The following is a 14,121-nucleotide window of genomic DNA, read 5'->3' as shown; positions in this document are numbered from 1 at the left end:
AATAAGACCATCCTTGCTAATGGAGCCACCGGAGCAGTCCGAGGTCAAACCGTGTTAGAATTGCTAGAGAGAATGTTGAGTATCCCTATATCCCTCGGCTTCGCGTGCACGAAGTAAATGTTGAGCGTCTATAAATGTTTCTTGGTGAATGCCTTTAATTATAACGCTCAAGATATAACCGTGGTAGTTCTGGGGCTGTGCTGCAGAGCTCGAAGGTGCGGGTTCGATCCCCGGCCGCGGCAACCACATCTAGATGGGGGCGAAATGCAAAAAAAACACTCGTGTACTTAGATTTAGGTGAACCGCAGTTGTATCCATCCACAAATCCATCCCCAGGCGGTCGAAATGAAGCCACCACGACGCGCGTCGTGATGATATCGTGGTTCTAGCGCAAAAAAAAAAAAAAAAAAAACCCGGAATTTCGTTTTTTTTTTAACATATCATTGCGCAATAATCAAGCGTTGGAGCGCATATGGCAGGTATTCTCGAGTGATGAAATCGCAGTCAGTCGATTTGCTCGAAATCGTGTATCGTGCGTAGTGCCAATAACGACGATGCAATGATGCGTGTATGTCGTGTGTCACGCGGCGCGCAGGGCCGTTCTCGAAGCGCCAGCTGATGTACATCAACTTCCCGGGCGAGATGTTCCTGCGCATGCTGCGCGGCCTCATCCTGCCCCTGATCACTTCGAGCATGGTGGCCGCCGTGGGGGCGCTGGACGCGCGCCTCTCGGGCCGGATCGGCCTGCGCGCCGTCGTGTACTACTTCTCCACCACCTTCCTGGCCATCGTGCTGGGCATCGTGCTCGTCACGGGCCTGCAGCCCGGCGCCGGCGACAGCGACACGTCCACCTCCAAGGAGTCCAAGGCGCGGCTCGTCACCACCGCCGACACGCTCATGGACCTCATCAGGTGCGCGTAGACGACAACTCTGGGAGGGGCCGAAGCACCTCCCGTCCAAATATCCGGTTACGTCGCGGAAACAAGAGAATTCGGCAGCATGTTACACTCCTGTAGCACGTTAAGGGGAAAGCCTGCTGCACACGTGGTAATGCATTAAGTATGCGATCGGAGGGGTCAGACTCCTTGCGACACATAACGAGCTGCAGTGTGAAGTAAACGTGCGGCGCTGTAGGTCAACCCCCTCAACGGCACATGCGAGCACCTAATTGCTCTACCTAAAGGCTCTTTCTTTCTTTCTGTCTTTTTTATTTATTTCTTTCCTTCGTTTTTTTCTTTGTTCTTTCGCCCGTTCTTCCATTCTTTGGTTCCTTCGTTCTTTCGTTTCTTCATTAATATTCAGCCATTGCATCTTTGCTCGCTCACGTGGGTATGAGCAATTCCTGGTGATGGTATTTTTTATATTTTTGCATCACTGGACTAGACGCTGCTTTTTTCGGGTATGAGCCGGCTTTCACCTTAACGTCACTTGTATGTGCCGTCGTGGTTCGCAAAACGCGCAGTGCACTAGGCTCCGAGTCGCCTTGTTTTTGGAACCTGGTGCTGTTAGTTGTACTGTGAAGTGTTTCAGATAGGTTGTTCAGGTGGTTGATAGGAGGCGTTCGTGAGGAGCAATTACCGGACTTTTGCAAGGTCAGGTCCGCCTGCAGCAGGCCACACCGCTCCTCCTCCTCACGACTCACGACCACTCGTTTCAAACTTGGTGCAGGTTGTGCGCTGGAGCCTTGTTCTAAAATGTAAGCCAACATGGCACACCAACATCTTATTTTCACAAAGGGTAACTTATCCTATCTGCAATTTGTTACAAAGCTTGAACTGCAATCTAACACTTCGAAAAGTGCGTAAGCCTTGACCAAGACTTCCAGTGAGGAAAATGCTGGCAGACCTCTTCTTAATTTCAAACTTATAAACTAAAGCAAGACCTGCACGTTATTTCTTACTTTCCATTCCAATACATGGTAAAAATAGACTGTAAAGAGATGTCGGCGCACTTTAGAGAAGCGACAGAAATGAAACTTGGCCGAGTGGGAGAGGCAGGCCGAAGGAGCGTCGTCCATATGGCTTGAATCGAGTTCCGTAATCGATATTTTCTTCTTTCCAGAAACGCTTTCCCACCTAACGTGATTGAAGCCTGTGTCACGCAAGTAAGTCTTCCTCTGCTCGTATAATGCCGCGCGCTCTCGCATTGTAATGTGCCTATTAAAATATTTCGGATTCGGCATGTTCGATTTCCGCCGTCACAAAAATGCCATAATCGCGGTCAACCTATCTTAAGTTGCTATTATAAAAAGGACTGAACTTGCAGACCACCTGAAACAGTTTTTATTTTTATTTCTAATAGTCATATTTATCTTTTCTCTTCGACCCAGTTTTCGACGATTGTTATCAAGCCACCAGGAAATGCGACCAATAGTAAGTTCGCGCTATATTTATCCCACGCTGGAGACGAAGAATTATTGCACTTCAACCATTGAGTTTTTTTTTTTTTCAGCAATAAAGAAAAAAATTCACAAATATCGGGAAATGTACGCGCCCTTTGCGAGTGCATGGCCTTTTCAATGCTTAACATGGCAAAAAAGAGCGTGGGTCATCCTGAAAGAGATTATGTAGGCATATTTATAAGGCATTGTGTACACGTAAAAAAACAAGTCCATCTATTTTGGGCTCTGTTTCGTTGCCCTTACTTAATATAGAGGTGCAAACGGCACATGCGGGACACAGTCATTTCGTATACCAGCGTACAGAGGCGTTCGTGTCACTTTCCAAAATAATGTTGTAGCGCACAGCTCGCACTGTAAATGTCAGAGCAATATATTAGGACCTATCGACGAGCAATTGTTGGGCTAATCGGCAGACTTTGGGTGAAAAACTGGCAGCAGCATTATTGCGTAAAGGTGAGGCCCCAGTGAACGTGACCACGCAGGGACAAATCTAGCTTCAGAGAATTCCAAGTGTCGCCTGGGCAACCTTAACGAGGAAGAAACGACTTGCACACTCACTTCGTCGGAATTCCCTAATGCTGCATTCCGGATAACCATCTGGTTGTCTGTACTGATTCGAACTGAGCGAGTGAGAAGTTTGGTGACAGAAAGGTCGAGAAGGGCAGACCGGTCAAAGATCCACAATGAACCGATACTAGACGCATCGTGAGCTATTGCGTAGCACGAAAGGAGATGGCCGAGTTGCAACACGATAAGCCGTAAGGGTGGAGGCGTAGCCAACGATGTGATGGCAACCGAGACGGCCGCAACATAGACTATACAGCAAGTGAACTGTGCTGAGTGAACCACCGACCTAAAACAGAGCTCCTTTAACGGGCCAAGACTGCGCATGAAGTAGAGAGCAGCTAACAAACGCCTGCGGCGCTGTGTGATGCAGGTACTGGAACAGTGAGATTGACAGTTTGTTGTGGGTTAAGCAACGGGTATAGTCCTCTAGAAATCTGTCTTGAGTATGGACTCCATGAACAACCTGTACTTGATACTCCCGTAGCTGGTCATGAATGCCCGCCACAGGCGGTGTAGCGTGCTAATTAAGGCGCTTCCGAAGATTTTCAGTTGTCAGTCCCCAGGCCCAAGCGATCGCAGGTCTCAGGGTCACCATGGCCCGATTCTTTAACACACATTTTTTTTTTAGTTCCTTAAGCTTATAAAATTTTCAAAACATTTTTACTACATATACATTGCGGTCATCCCGGCGAATTAAAGAGCAAAAAAAAGAAAAAAACTGCGTCGACAAAGATGCGTTAGTGAAACAATTTTTGGTTGGTGGTTCACACAGTAATTTGTCGCAGAATACTAGAGTAGATGAAGAAGGTTTTTGCAATCCACGTGTTTGCAATCCAAGTGTGTGAGTGAAATAAGCACAAGATGGGAGATGCGGCTTGACTCGATCACTCTACTTTGGCCAGCATCTATGTACGACTGGGACTACAAGACGGTGCAAGACCCCGGCACGAACATCCTGGGCCTCATCGTTTTCTGCATCGCGCTGGGAGCCACCGTGGGACAGATGGGCGAGAGCGGAAAGCCCCTGCTCGACATATTCACCTGCCTATCCGACGCCATGATGATCATCACCAAGCTAGTCGTTTGGTGAGCCACGCAAGTGTCTTCTTTTCAAGTGAACTTGTTTTCTATGACGCCTACATAGCAGCGTTGTACTCTGTTCAGGTAGCCATTAGAATAAGGCGAGTTAGAACAGCTGACCTGAAGACACGTGACTAAATGGAGACGCAACAAGCACATCGCTGAACTATATGCTTAGCGTGTGTCGTCTCCCTTTTCTTCCGCGCATTCCGCTTAGCATTTTAACTTGCCTTAGCCATGAACCAATTAGCTTAGTTGAATACCATTCAGCCGGGAGCGCGCGAAATTCCTGCGAAGTCTCACCGCCCCCTTTTTTGCCACTGTGATATAATTTTGCTGAATATCCATCATGCTGTTTGCGTACGGGACTGACTTATTAAAAAAGACAGAGATCAACACCTCGCAATAATCGATGCCTTACGACGTTGATATATGTAGCTTGCCAGAAGTACGCAAGCAGCGCAAACAGATAGATCAGTGCAGCTTCTCCGCCCTGGTTTGGAATGACAGAGGCTAGCCGTTCACAGAAAGTCAGATTTTATGATACCGAAACCTTCACCGGCAAAGTTGATGAGAGGGGCCTGTGAATGCGAAAACCGGGATGACAGAAATAATGTGGACGCCATCTTCATGCGCTATGGCTTTCTTCCATTTTTTTTTTTAATGAGAAGGAAGCACACAACACTGCCTGCGGAATAGGCAAGACATTTGTCGTTGGATGTACGGTGAGAACTATCGAATCCAAGCAGACTCCATAGAAACGACCAACGTGAGGATGTGAAGCCGCTATCAAACTTAGCCTGAACACGACGACACACTTCTAAGCGCTTCTCACTTGTCCTGCGTACGACGCTCCAATGACAGTGCCCTGCTAATATTTACTTTGTCTAGTTCGTTCTCAAACCACAAGCATTATTTCTTTAATGCAAATGTCATGCACTAAATAAGGCAGCCATAAGCACTTTGAGCCTGGCGTACTTTCCAAATATATATACTTAATTGGGCAGATAAGCGCTGCCGGCATTTCAAGTTACAGACGCGCTTGCGGGCGGGCGCGTATAGATTCGAAGGAGAACGATGAAAAACCGCTCACCGTGTGCGGTTCGAGTGACTCGAACCAAGGTGTTTACGCACTTGCCGTGTAACGCCGAAATCCCGGGCAGACTCCTTCGGCGGTTCGTTATGAAAGATAATTCTTCGCAGCGACAGCGCCAAAATCCCAGCGATTTTTGGCAGGCACGAAAATGTTCTGCGCGTGCAGGTTCTCGCCCGTGGGCGTCATGTTCCTGGTGATGGCCAAGATGCTGGAGATGCAGGACTTCTCGATAGTGGCCGGTCAGGTTGGCCTGTACACCCTGACCGTTCTGGTGGGCCTCCTTCTACACGGCTTCGTGGTGCTGCCGCTGATCTATTGGCTCGTCATGCGGCAGCCGCCCTTCCGCTTCCTGCTCGACATGCTGCAGGCCATCGCCACTGCATTCGGCACCGCTTCCAGGTACGGGAGCCTCCCGCGTGATCCTTCTCTCGCGACATCAATGCCTGTGCACCTGCCAGATCTCTACGGATTTGAGATGCGATGGCTTATAAGGCTCGAAATAGCACGGTACCCAGCTTGAACTTGCTACAACTGGATCCCTGCCCAGGACATCTCTCGATTTGACTCTGCGAAACCGCAGCTGACGTAGTTGGAAAAAAAAATTAGGTGTATCTTAGGTGGACCGCAGATTATCATAATTAGCGAGCACCTCTCCACCTCGGCGTCCATCATAGGCAACTGCGCAGATTCGGGACGTAAAACTAGACAATTTAGTATTACTTAAGATTGGTGAGTCAATTACTTCCGTCCTATCGGAGACGTTGCATCAATCTCAAGAAATTAAAATGTAAGTTACCATTCAGCACGTCCTTAAACATTTGTGACTTCTTTCGTCCTAATCTGAAGCTGTAAGTACAACGTACCGTTAGCCCCATGGGACGTGTCAAGTGCTTAACAAGTAGGACGGGTACCTGAAGCGACGAGTTGTAGCGCGACGCGTTTGCACTCTGTTCAGTGTTTGAAAGAACGATTACCCTCCCCCCCTCCCCCCCCCGTTTACAGCGGGGGATAGGTGGCTCTCTCTATACTCTTCCCTTCCCTTCGAGCAATACTGGATTTAACCGAATTTATCGCACGAGAAACCAACAAACTATACGGACCGTTTGCCTAGTATAGTCAAGTCGCTGCGTTCGCAGCTCTGCTACGCTACCGGTGACCATATCGACGCTGGAAGACAAGGTGAAGGTGGACCCGAAGGTGGTCCGCTTCTGCATCCCCATCGGAGCCACCATCAACATGGACGGAACGGCACTGTACGAAGCCGTGGCCGCCATCTTCATCGCCCAGGTGCGAAAAGTGCCCCTGGACGTCGGCAAGGTCATCGCCATCAGGTACATCGTCTATCCACAGAGCTTCACACGCGTCCGTCCACGCGCCACTGGCGCACTGCGGGAGACGCCACCGTCAGCGGTGATGAAAATAAAAATGCGTTCATATCGTTTTGTAAAACTAATCGCGCTTTATTGCAATCTGTAGAGGTTCGATTTCCTAAAAGGTAGAGCCCAGGCAAGTGAATGAGCTTTCGCTCTTAATGCACATAGATAATTCAAGTGTAAGCCATTTTTGCGTTCACAGTGAGCCTAATTGTATACAGGGTGATCATTTTTAAGTTTTACGGCATTTTTAGAAATCGCCTGTGACAGATAACATAACACTTCTCCTTGAGCTGGACTATTCGAAGAAGCGGACTTTACTAGCATGAGAAATCGAAACACACATTCATCTAATTACCAAAAATTCACTAATAACTTAAAAATAACTTTACGGGACATATTGCGATTTATGAATTGTAGCCGGCGAATTTGCAAGGTGTATCTACTTGGAATGAATTTCCAGAATGACGAAAGTTTGGATATATGCGCCATCAAACGTGCCATAAAATGCAGTGTTGTTCCACCTACTTCCTTAACAAAACGCTTTTTTATACATCGAAGCACAGAAGTAATTGTAACGCCCATGTAGCTCGTTGCACACTTCGGGGAATAATACCCCGAAACTGGTGTCGTCCTGAAAATCCATTTCAAGTGGACACCTCATGCAAGCTCACCGGCTACAATTTGTAAATTGCAATATGCACCGTAAAGTAATGGATTTAAAAGATAATTAGTGGAATTTTGTTGATTAGCCGAATCTGTGTTTCGATTTCTCGTGCAAGTAATGCCCGACTCTGAATGATCCAGCTCAAGGACAAGAATTATGCTATCTGCAACATACTATCTTTAAAAATTTCATTAAGCTTAAAGATGATCGCCGTGCATGTTCTCTTGAGTGGCATTCGTCGTATGAATAGTTGCGAGTGTAAGCGACATCTCACGTCCTTTCTTTCTACATCCATGACATAAAGTAGGGTGTTTGCGGTGATGAAAATATGCGTGATATCGCCCACACCTTATACTGGCACAAACCGACGAGAGACGACATATTGTACACCGACGACATATTTGTACCACGTTTTTCCCCAAGTACACGCCTACGTCATGACTGGCTCACACCCGTCGTCGTTCTGTCGATAGACGAGCCAAGCCAAGTCATCAAAACCAAAGGCGAAGGCAACGCCACTTTTCTGCTCACTACAAACCAAGGCTTATGTGCACATTTTCAGTCTGGAACAACTCTTTATAACAACAGAAAGTATACTGCATTTGAATACTAATAAAAAGACAGTAACCGCGTTCACTAGTAGAAGGTCACGGGGTGGACCTCTTATGCAGCTTCATGTTTTTGCTGCGTGGGCCGCCAAAGGTCATTTTTCGCGACTTTTAGAGACGAATCAAACATAAATCCAGGTTTAATGAGAAAAACATGGCTCGTTTTAGCCACTGCGATAGGTAATCATTCCATCAGCGGGGTTATCTCGATTCATGTTCCGAGCGGTTGTCTGTCGCTCTAAGTCTTGAACATGACCAGAGGGCCGGGCTTAGTTACTCTGACGGCTTGACACCACTTGCATTGTTTGCCTATCCGCAACGCGTGTGTAGCTTGATGTATTTCTGGGGTTACGTTGAAATGATTTCGCAATGGAGGATGTGCACGTCACTGCAGCGTCACGGCAACCGCTGCCAGCATCGGCGCCGCTGGAATCCCGCAAGCGGGCCTGGTTACCATGGTGATGGTACTGAATGCGGTCGGGCTCCCTGCTGACGACATCACACTCATCATCGTCGTCGACTGGTTCCTGTAAGCATCTACGAGAGTACGGTTAAACTTCGCTTGAACGAATTTCAGGGGATTTCTGTAAAGTATTCGCATAAATGAAAGTCCGTTCAAGCGAAGCATGCGTACAAGAACTTGCCTTGAATGAGAAATGCAAGAAAAAAAGGCTGTACAGCAGTAGAAATATATTTTGGCATTGCTCAGATATTCACACACATTCAACATGTTGCTAAAGATATATCTTCTTCAGCAGCGCTGAGTATATCGGAAGTCGGAAACTTACCAATTATTCCGGCACGAGCTTCCAGGGGAGAAAGTTTTCCTCCAGTGCATGCGATTGCTCTTTCTTTGAGTGCAACTGTATGGCATGGATTTAAACAGCGACTTGCATAAATCAGCTGCGTTCACACTGTGCGTAATGGTATGTTTTCTTGAGTGGCATTCTTCATATGAATACTTGCAAGTGTAATCGACATCTCATGTCCTTTCTTTCAACATTCACGACATGAAAACTATATAGGGTGTTTGCGGCGGTGAAAATGTGCGTGACATCTCCCACATGATGTGCTGCCAGAAACACATTAGATAACCATTGCTATGTAAATTGCATGACGTTAAAAATGTATACACGTGAACATATCGCACAAATAATGTTCCACCGAGTAATACCTCACCGTATCTCATAGCGGCAGTTCAAAACGCAGTACAGCAGCTTTTTTCAGTATTTTGTGTTCTGAGGTGCAATCTCAGAAGAAAAAAAAAAAACAGTTCGCTGCGCGTAGACAAACCTAATTTCGGTAGCGCGGCATACACGATATTACGGGATGCCTTTGGCAACCTGAATTGAATTATGGGGTTTTACGTGCCAAAACCCCAATCTGATTATGAGGCACGCCGTAGTGGGGGACTCCGGGAATTTGGACCACTTAGGGTTCTTTAACGTGCCCCTAAATCTAAGTACACGGGTGTTTTCGCATTTCGCCCCCATGGAAATGCGGCCCGCGTGGCCGGGATTCGATCCCGCGACCTCGTGCTTAGCAGCTCAACACCATAGCCACTAAGCAACCGCGGCTGCTTCTGGCAACCTGTTCTGTTGATATACAAACGACCTTTATGATATTCGCTTTCCTCTAGTTTCCCACCGGTAAAACTTGTTCGCGGCCTATAGTGCCTGAACACAATGTCTCCCTCAACGCTTGGAAACATCATGTGCGCATGAGGACAGAATGGTCGATTGTTATGTACACTGGGTCACTTCTTAGTGACTTCTATTTTCTATTCACATGGAATCCTTGATGCCACCGCTAAAGCTACCATTCTTGCGGTTAATAGTACTTTATGACATCAAATTGTCCTCCTGTACCACGTTTCTTGCTCGCAATTCCGGACGCTTAAAACACATCGCAACGACGTCTGTTCGGCTGCCCGTATCTCGCGATCATGAAACACAAGAGAGTACAGTGCTGTCCACTGCTGTGTAGAGATCGCGAACGGCCGGCTTTGCTCTGGCCGGATAGTGTGATCAGGAGCATGCGTGGCCTAATAAACACAGAAACTTGCCCGTGTTGCATCTAACTAGAGCCGATGTTCGTAAGCGGCTTTGTTATCTCGAACAGTCTGTGAGTACGCTTCATTTATTGCGAAAAGGCCTGCGCGCGTTATCTGCCCATACGCTTCATTCTATATATATGGCATTTGCCGTGTCGCAAGCACCCTCAGACCGAGTGTAGACTAGTAGAAACAAAGGCGCTTTTAAATGTCGCCACTCGTCAAAAGCATTTCTACATGTCTGTTAGGCTGCACATGCTCCTGGGAACGCTATCTCGGACCCAGCAACTGCTGCCAGGTGTCGCCCTGCAGAGGAAAGCCTGGAATATTGCAGTAAAATTCAGTATGAAGAACCGCTGAGGAATATGGAAGAAAGTAAATGGGCTGGGAGAGTTTTCAAGTTTCTGTACTGGAAAAACATTGATTCACAGTGGAGGAAAAGAACTAGGAAGCTTGCCAGCAAGTATGCGGCCAGTAGGTTGGGCAAAACAGCAACAAAGAAGGTCAAGCGGGAAGTCAGAGAGGCTGAAATAATCTCATGGGTGGCGGCAATGGAAAAGAAACCTGCCATGAGTAACTACTTAAGAGGAAAAAAACGAAATCAGGAAAGAAACAATTTATGATAACTCAAAGGGAAGCTCATTTCATTTCGAAGCGAGATCGGGATGCCTTAGAACACGCACCTATAAAGCTAGATATAAGAAGGAAGAAGAAGCATGTGCTTGCTGCGGTAAAGCTAGAGAAACTATGTAGCATGTCTTGTTAGAATGTGAAGACGTCTACCCGGCGGTCGATTTAGGCACCACTGGCCTCCTTGAAGCCCTTGGATTCTGCGGGAGCAGTGGTAAAGCAAACAGGTCCGCAATAGACATTAGTAAGAGGCGATTGGAGGATTGATGGAAGAAAAGCAGCGAAACGACAAAAAGGGAGACGTACAAAATCACAGTTCGCAATAGGGGATCAGAAAATTTGGGTGTGGTAGTTCATAGTGTTTTTTTTTTAATTGTTTAACCTAGGTAGAACATTAGGCAGTATAACAGCAAGAGCTTGGTGGCGCAACCCACCGCCCTGTTCCAAAGGGGACGCTTATAGCATCCGTCCGTCCGTCCGCTCGCGCGCTCTACAACAGTACTGAACGGCACTGTACATGCTCACATTCTCGTACAGTTTTACAAGGCTCTTACATTGCGATTAGGCGGGTGCACATGGTAAGAGTGCGCAGATTCAAGCATTTACGCTGCTCCAACCGCAAATTACGCAAGAAAGGAATTTTACTGATGGGTTTAAACCCGGCGTTTATAGCCTGTGCCGCAAATACACTATAAGTTCGTCTGCGAAATTTAGGTTAAGTTAGTAATAGTACGTATCCTGCAATCCCTGACGTGCAGCATCGCTATTTATGTGTTGCGTAAATGACTATAATATTTTCCTGTGTAGTGAAACGCGTTAAGTAATCTTTGTTATTTTCTTAGTGGCTGCGGCATAGAGTTTTCATTGATATGCCATCAAGTTCAGTTCGCATTTGACGCCGTTGTTGTGTGTGCTTTGTTACAGAGATCGCTTCCGCACAGCCATCAACGTCTTGGGCGACGCCGTTGGTGCCTGCGTCGTCGAACGCCTCAGTCTGAAGGACCTGGAGAAGCCTCAAAGCTCAGATGGTCGGGGCTCCAAGGACACCGTCATCACGTCAATGTAGACGACAGTTGTCCTTGCTGGCCTGGCTTTAAATGGTACAGAGGGTCGTCCACGGTCACTCTAGATGTGAGAGGTCAAATCGCACGCTGGGAAAAGGACTTCTGCGGCTCGTTTTCAACCGTGGCGTAACTCGCGTGGCTGCGGAAGCCATGAAACAATTCGTCAGGTTTTTATATTAATCCGCGAGTATACCTAGTTCGAACGCCAGCTGAAGACTCCACGTGGTTTCAAATGCCTGCTAGCGACGCGAGCACTACTATCGACGAATCGCAGCGCGCGCTGAGATCTGCCTGGTTCAGAGGGTGAAATCATGGCCTCCGAAATCGGGCAAGGCGCAGGAATCGCGCATGATATTGGAGACCACGGTGAAACTATGCAGGCTCGTATGAGGCCCAGCAGAGGACAGTCTGTTGCTACAGTACTTAAGCCACGTTGAAAATTTACTACATTAGTTTCGGCTTCGCCACGGGCCGGTTCCGTATGGCTGGCTTCCTTAGCGTTTCTCTTAGACCCTTTCTCGTTCACATAGCGCTTACGCTTGGTTATGCAAACTCTGGTTCTTGGCAAAATCTCAAGTTTTTTTTTTTCATAACGCAATCACAGCGTTTATTTATTATCAAAATTGTCAAAATGAGAAAAGCGCGATTTGTCCACGTTATCACAGCAACTTCTGGAAACAATGCATGGTCCTTGGCTCATGTCCATCGTTAAGTCTGTGTAATATATTAGCAGTAACAGCTGCACAGGGTGAACACTTTTACGATATACTAAACGTGTTATTCTACGCGGAGCTCCAACAATGTCGGATCACAACAATGAAAGGCTGCTATATTGAACTGATAACTTCCACAACCTTAAGTCACAGCGTGTTTATAAAAAAAGGTCGTCGAAAAGCTACGGTACATAGGCCACGTAATTCCTATCAGTTTCACACTGTTTCAACCTCCCTATTGGCGACTCCTGCCGGACACTAGCGCAAGGTTTCTCTCTGGTGATCTTCGTAAGAAACTATTTATACTGCCTGCAACAGTCGGCAAAGCTTCACCTTACCGCCTGCCACAGGAAGGCTGGAAAGTTGATTTTGCTCTCAAGTTTACTCGTTATGCTTTCTCACTCAACGCGTACTCGTAATCCAGAAATCATGTAAAATAGTTTTTCGAGAGCTCTTCCTGTCAGTCGGACAATCATTCTTTAAGACATCCCTTTTCGTTAACCGTCCCGTTTGTGCGACTAAATTGGGCAATTAAAGAAAGAACATTTGAGAAGTTAGAGAAGCGTACCCTTCATTGTATGTGCAGATCTAGGTTAATTTTCATCCTCGTTACCTGCAATGCCACAAGATGCCACGCAAACCATTCACATTTGTTTTTCTCGATTGTACCTGTTCCTGTAAACTGTCTTACTTTAAGATGGTAAAACGTTGGCCAATGACTCAAGGTGACGCATACGCTGACGAAAGCTTACGTGCGAAGGTCGAGCAGCCTAGTCGAACTCGGTGTCACTTATTTCATCCTCGTCCGTCATGCATTTCGCCATGGCCGCTATTGCGCTGTGCGCACATAGCGATACGAGTTTAAATGCACGACATTTATCATTTATTATAGGCCGCAATGAAGCGACGAACGCTGGTAATTATTGTTTCCTTCGGGTGCATATATGAGGTTATTTCGATATTTAAAGAAGAATATTGTATAAATTATATAAAGTAAAAGTTTTGTGATCAGTGGCAGTATTAGCGCGATTCTTAGCGAAATATTTAGAAAATTTTGCGTGTATATATTGACCTTTATTTATGGTTAACTCCAACACGGGCGTATCAAGATCAAGGACGGTGGGTTCGGAGATTACTTGCTCTGTACTCCGTTATAAAGCATGTTGTTTCGAATCGATACTGCGCCTAAGTCCACCTGCTCCCCCGCCCCTCCTCGGCCCAAAGTTATGACGCCACTCCTCACGTTGCTTACAGTAAATAGGCGAGTCTGGAAGGGCGGAAAGTATTTGCTGTCTTGTGCGCCACACAGTGACTTCCAAACACAGAGTTCCGTCTGCCCCGACACATTGTACGCTAACCTTCTTATTAGGCTGTGAATGTACTTAGCACAGAGCTGCGAGTCAGTCTCTTGTAAACGGTCAAGTGCAAGCCCAGTGCCTAGGTTCGTCCCATTTACCTTATCCCTCACAGTTACTCCGGTGTGAACGTCCAAAGAAAGAAAAAGAAAATGAAATGCGAGGGCGGGGATGGGAGCGTTTGCTGCTGTAAGACATCAGCTTTCGATGCACTTGTACATAAAGCAACAGCAGGCGACCTTCAGTCCTTGATCATCACGGCCATTGTTAAATAAAAGGTAATTTATTTCACGTGTTGTCACTGTGTGAATTTTCTCGCAAAAGCAGGATATTGCAGGAATGACATTACGGCCACCCACTATAACAAAGGAAGTTCATGTGTCCCGTGCGTGGCCCCGTGGGACGGCTATGACGACACATAAGTAGATGTACGAGTCCAGTTATCGATGAAACACGACGAATCGACTGAATACCTACGAATTACCTACTTTGAATAGCTTTTCTTAACAGCTCA

General features: G+C 46.8%; 1 protein-coding gene across 2 annotated transcripts in view; it reads left to right on the top strand.

Annotated features, from left to right (window-relative positions):
- LOC142559890 (excitatory amino acid transporter 3-like) overlaps nt 1-13,898 on the top strand; it is a 50,589-nt gene extending 36,691 nt beyond the window's left edge. For both annotated transcript variants that reach the window (XM_075671578.1, XM_075671577.1), the window contains exons 3-10: nt 596-911; nt 2,062-2,104; nt 2,330-2,372; nt 3,871-4,054; nt 5,310-5,543; nt 6,281-6,475; nt 8,187-8,321; nt 11,400-13,898. In XM_075671578.1, coding sequence (XP_075527693.1) covers nt 596-911; nt 2,062-2,104; nt 2,330-2,372; nt 3,871-4,054; nt 5,310-5,543; nt 6,281-6,475; nt 8,187-8,321; nt 11,400-11,541 — 1,292 coding nt within the window. In that variant the 3' untranslated portion in view covers nt 11,542-13,898. The remainder of the gene's footprint in view (nt 1-595; nt 912-2,061; nt 2,105-2,329; nt 2,373-3,870; nt 4,055-5,309; nt 5,544-6,280; nt 6,476-8,186; nt 8,322-11,399) is intronic.
- Nucleotides 13,899-14,121: the final 223 nt, after the last annotated feature.

The sequence above is a fragment of the Dermacentor variabilis genome, chromosome 10 (assembly GCF_050947875.1).
Source record: "Dermacentor variabilis isolate Ectoservices chromosome 10, ASM5094787v1, whole genome shotgun sequence".
In the NCBI taxonomy this organism is placed as follows: Eukaryota; Metazoa; Arthropoda; class Arachnida; order Ixodida; family Ixodidae; genus Dermacentor; species Dermacentor variabilis.
Note: the sequence above shows the minus strand (reverse complement) of the source record. Positions and strands in the feature narration are given on the sequence as shown.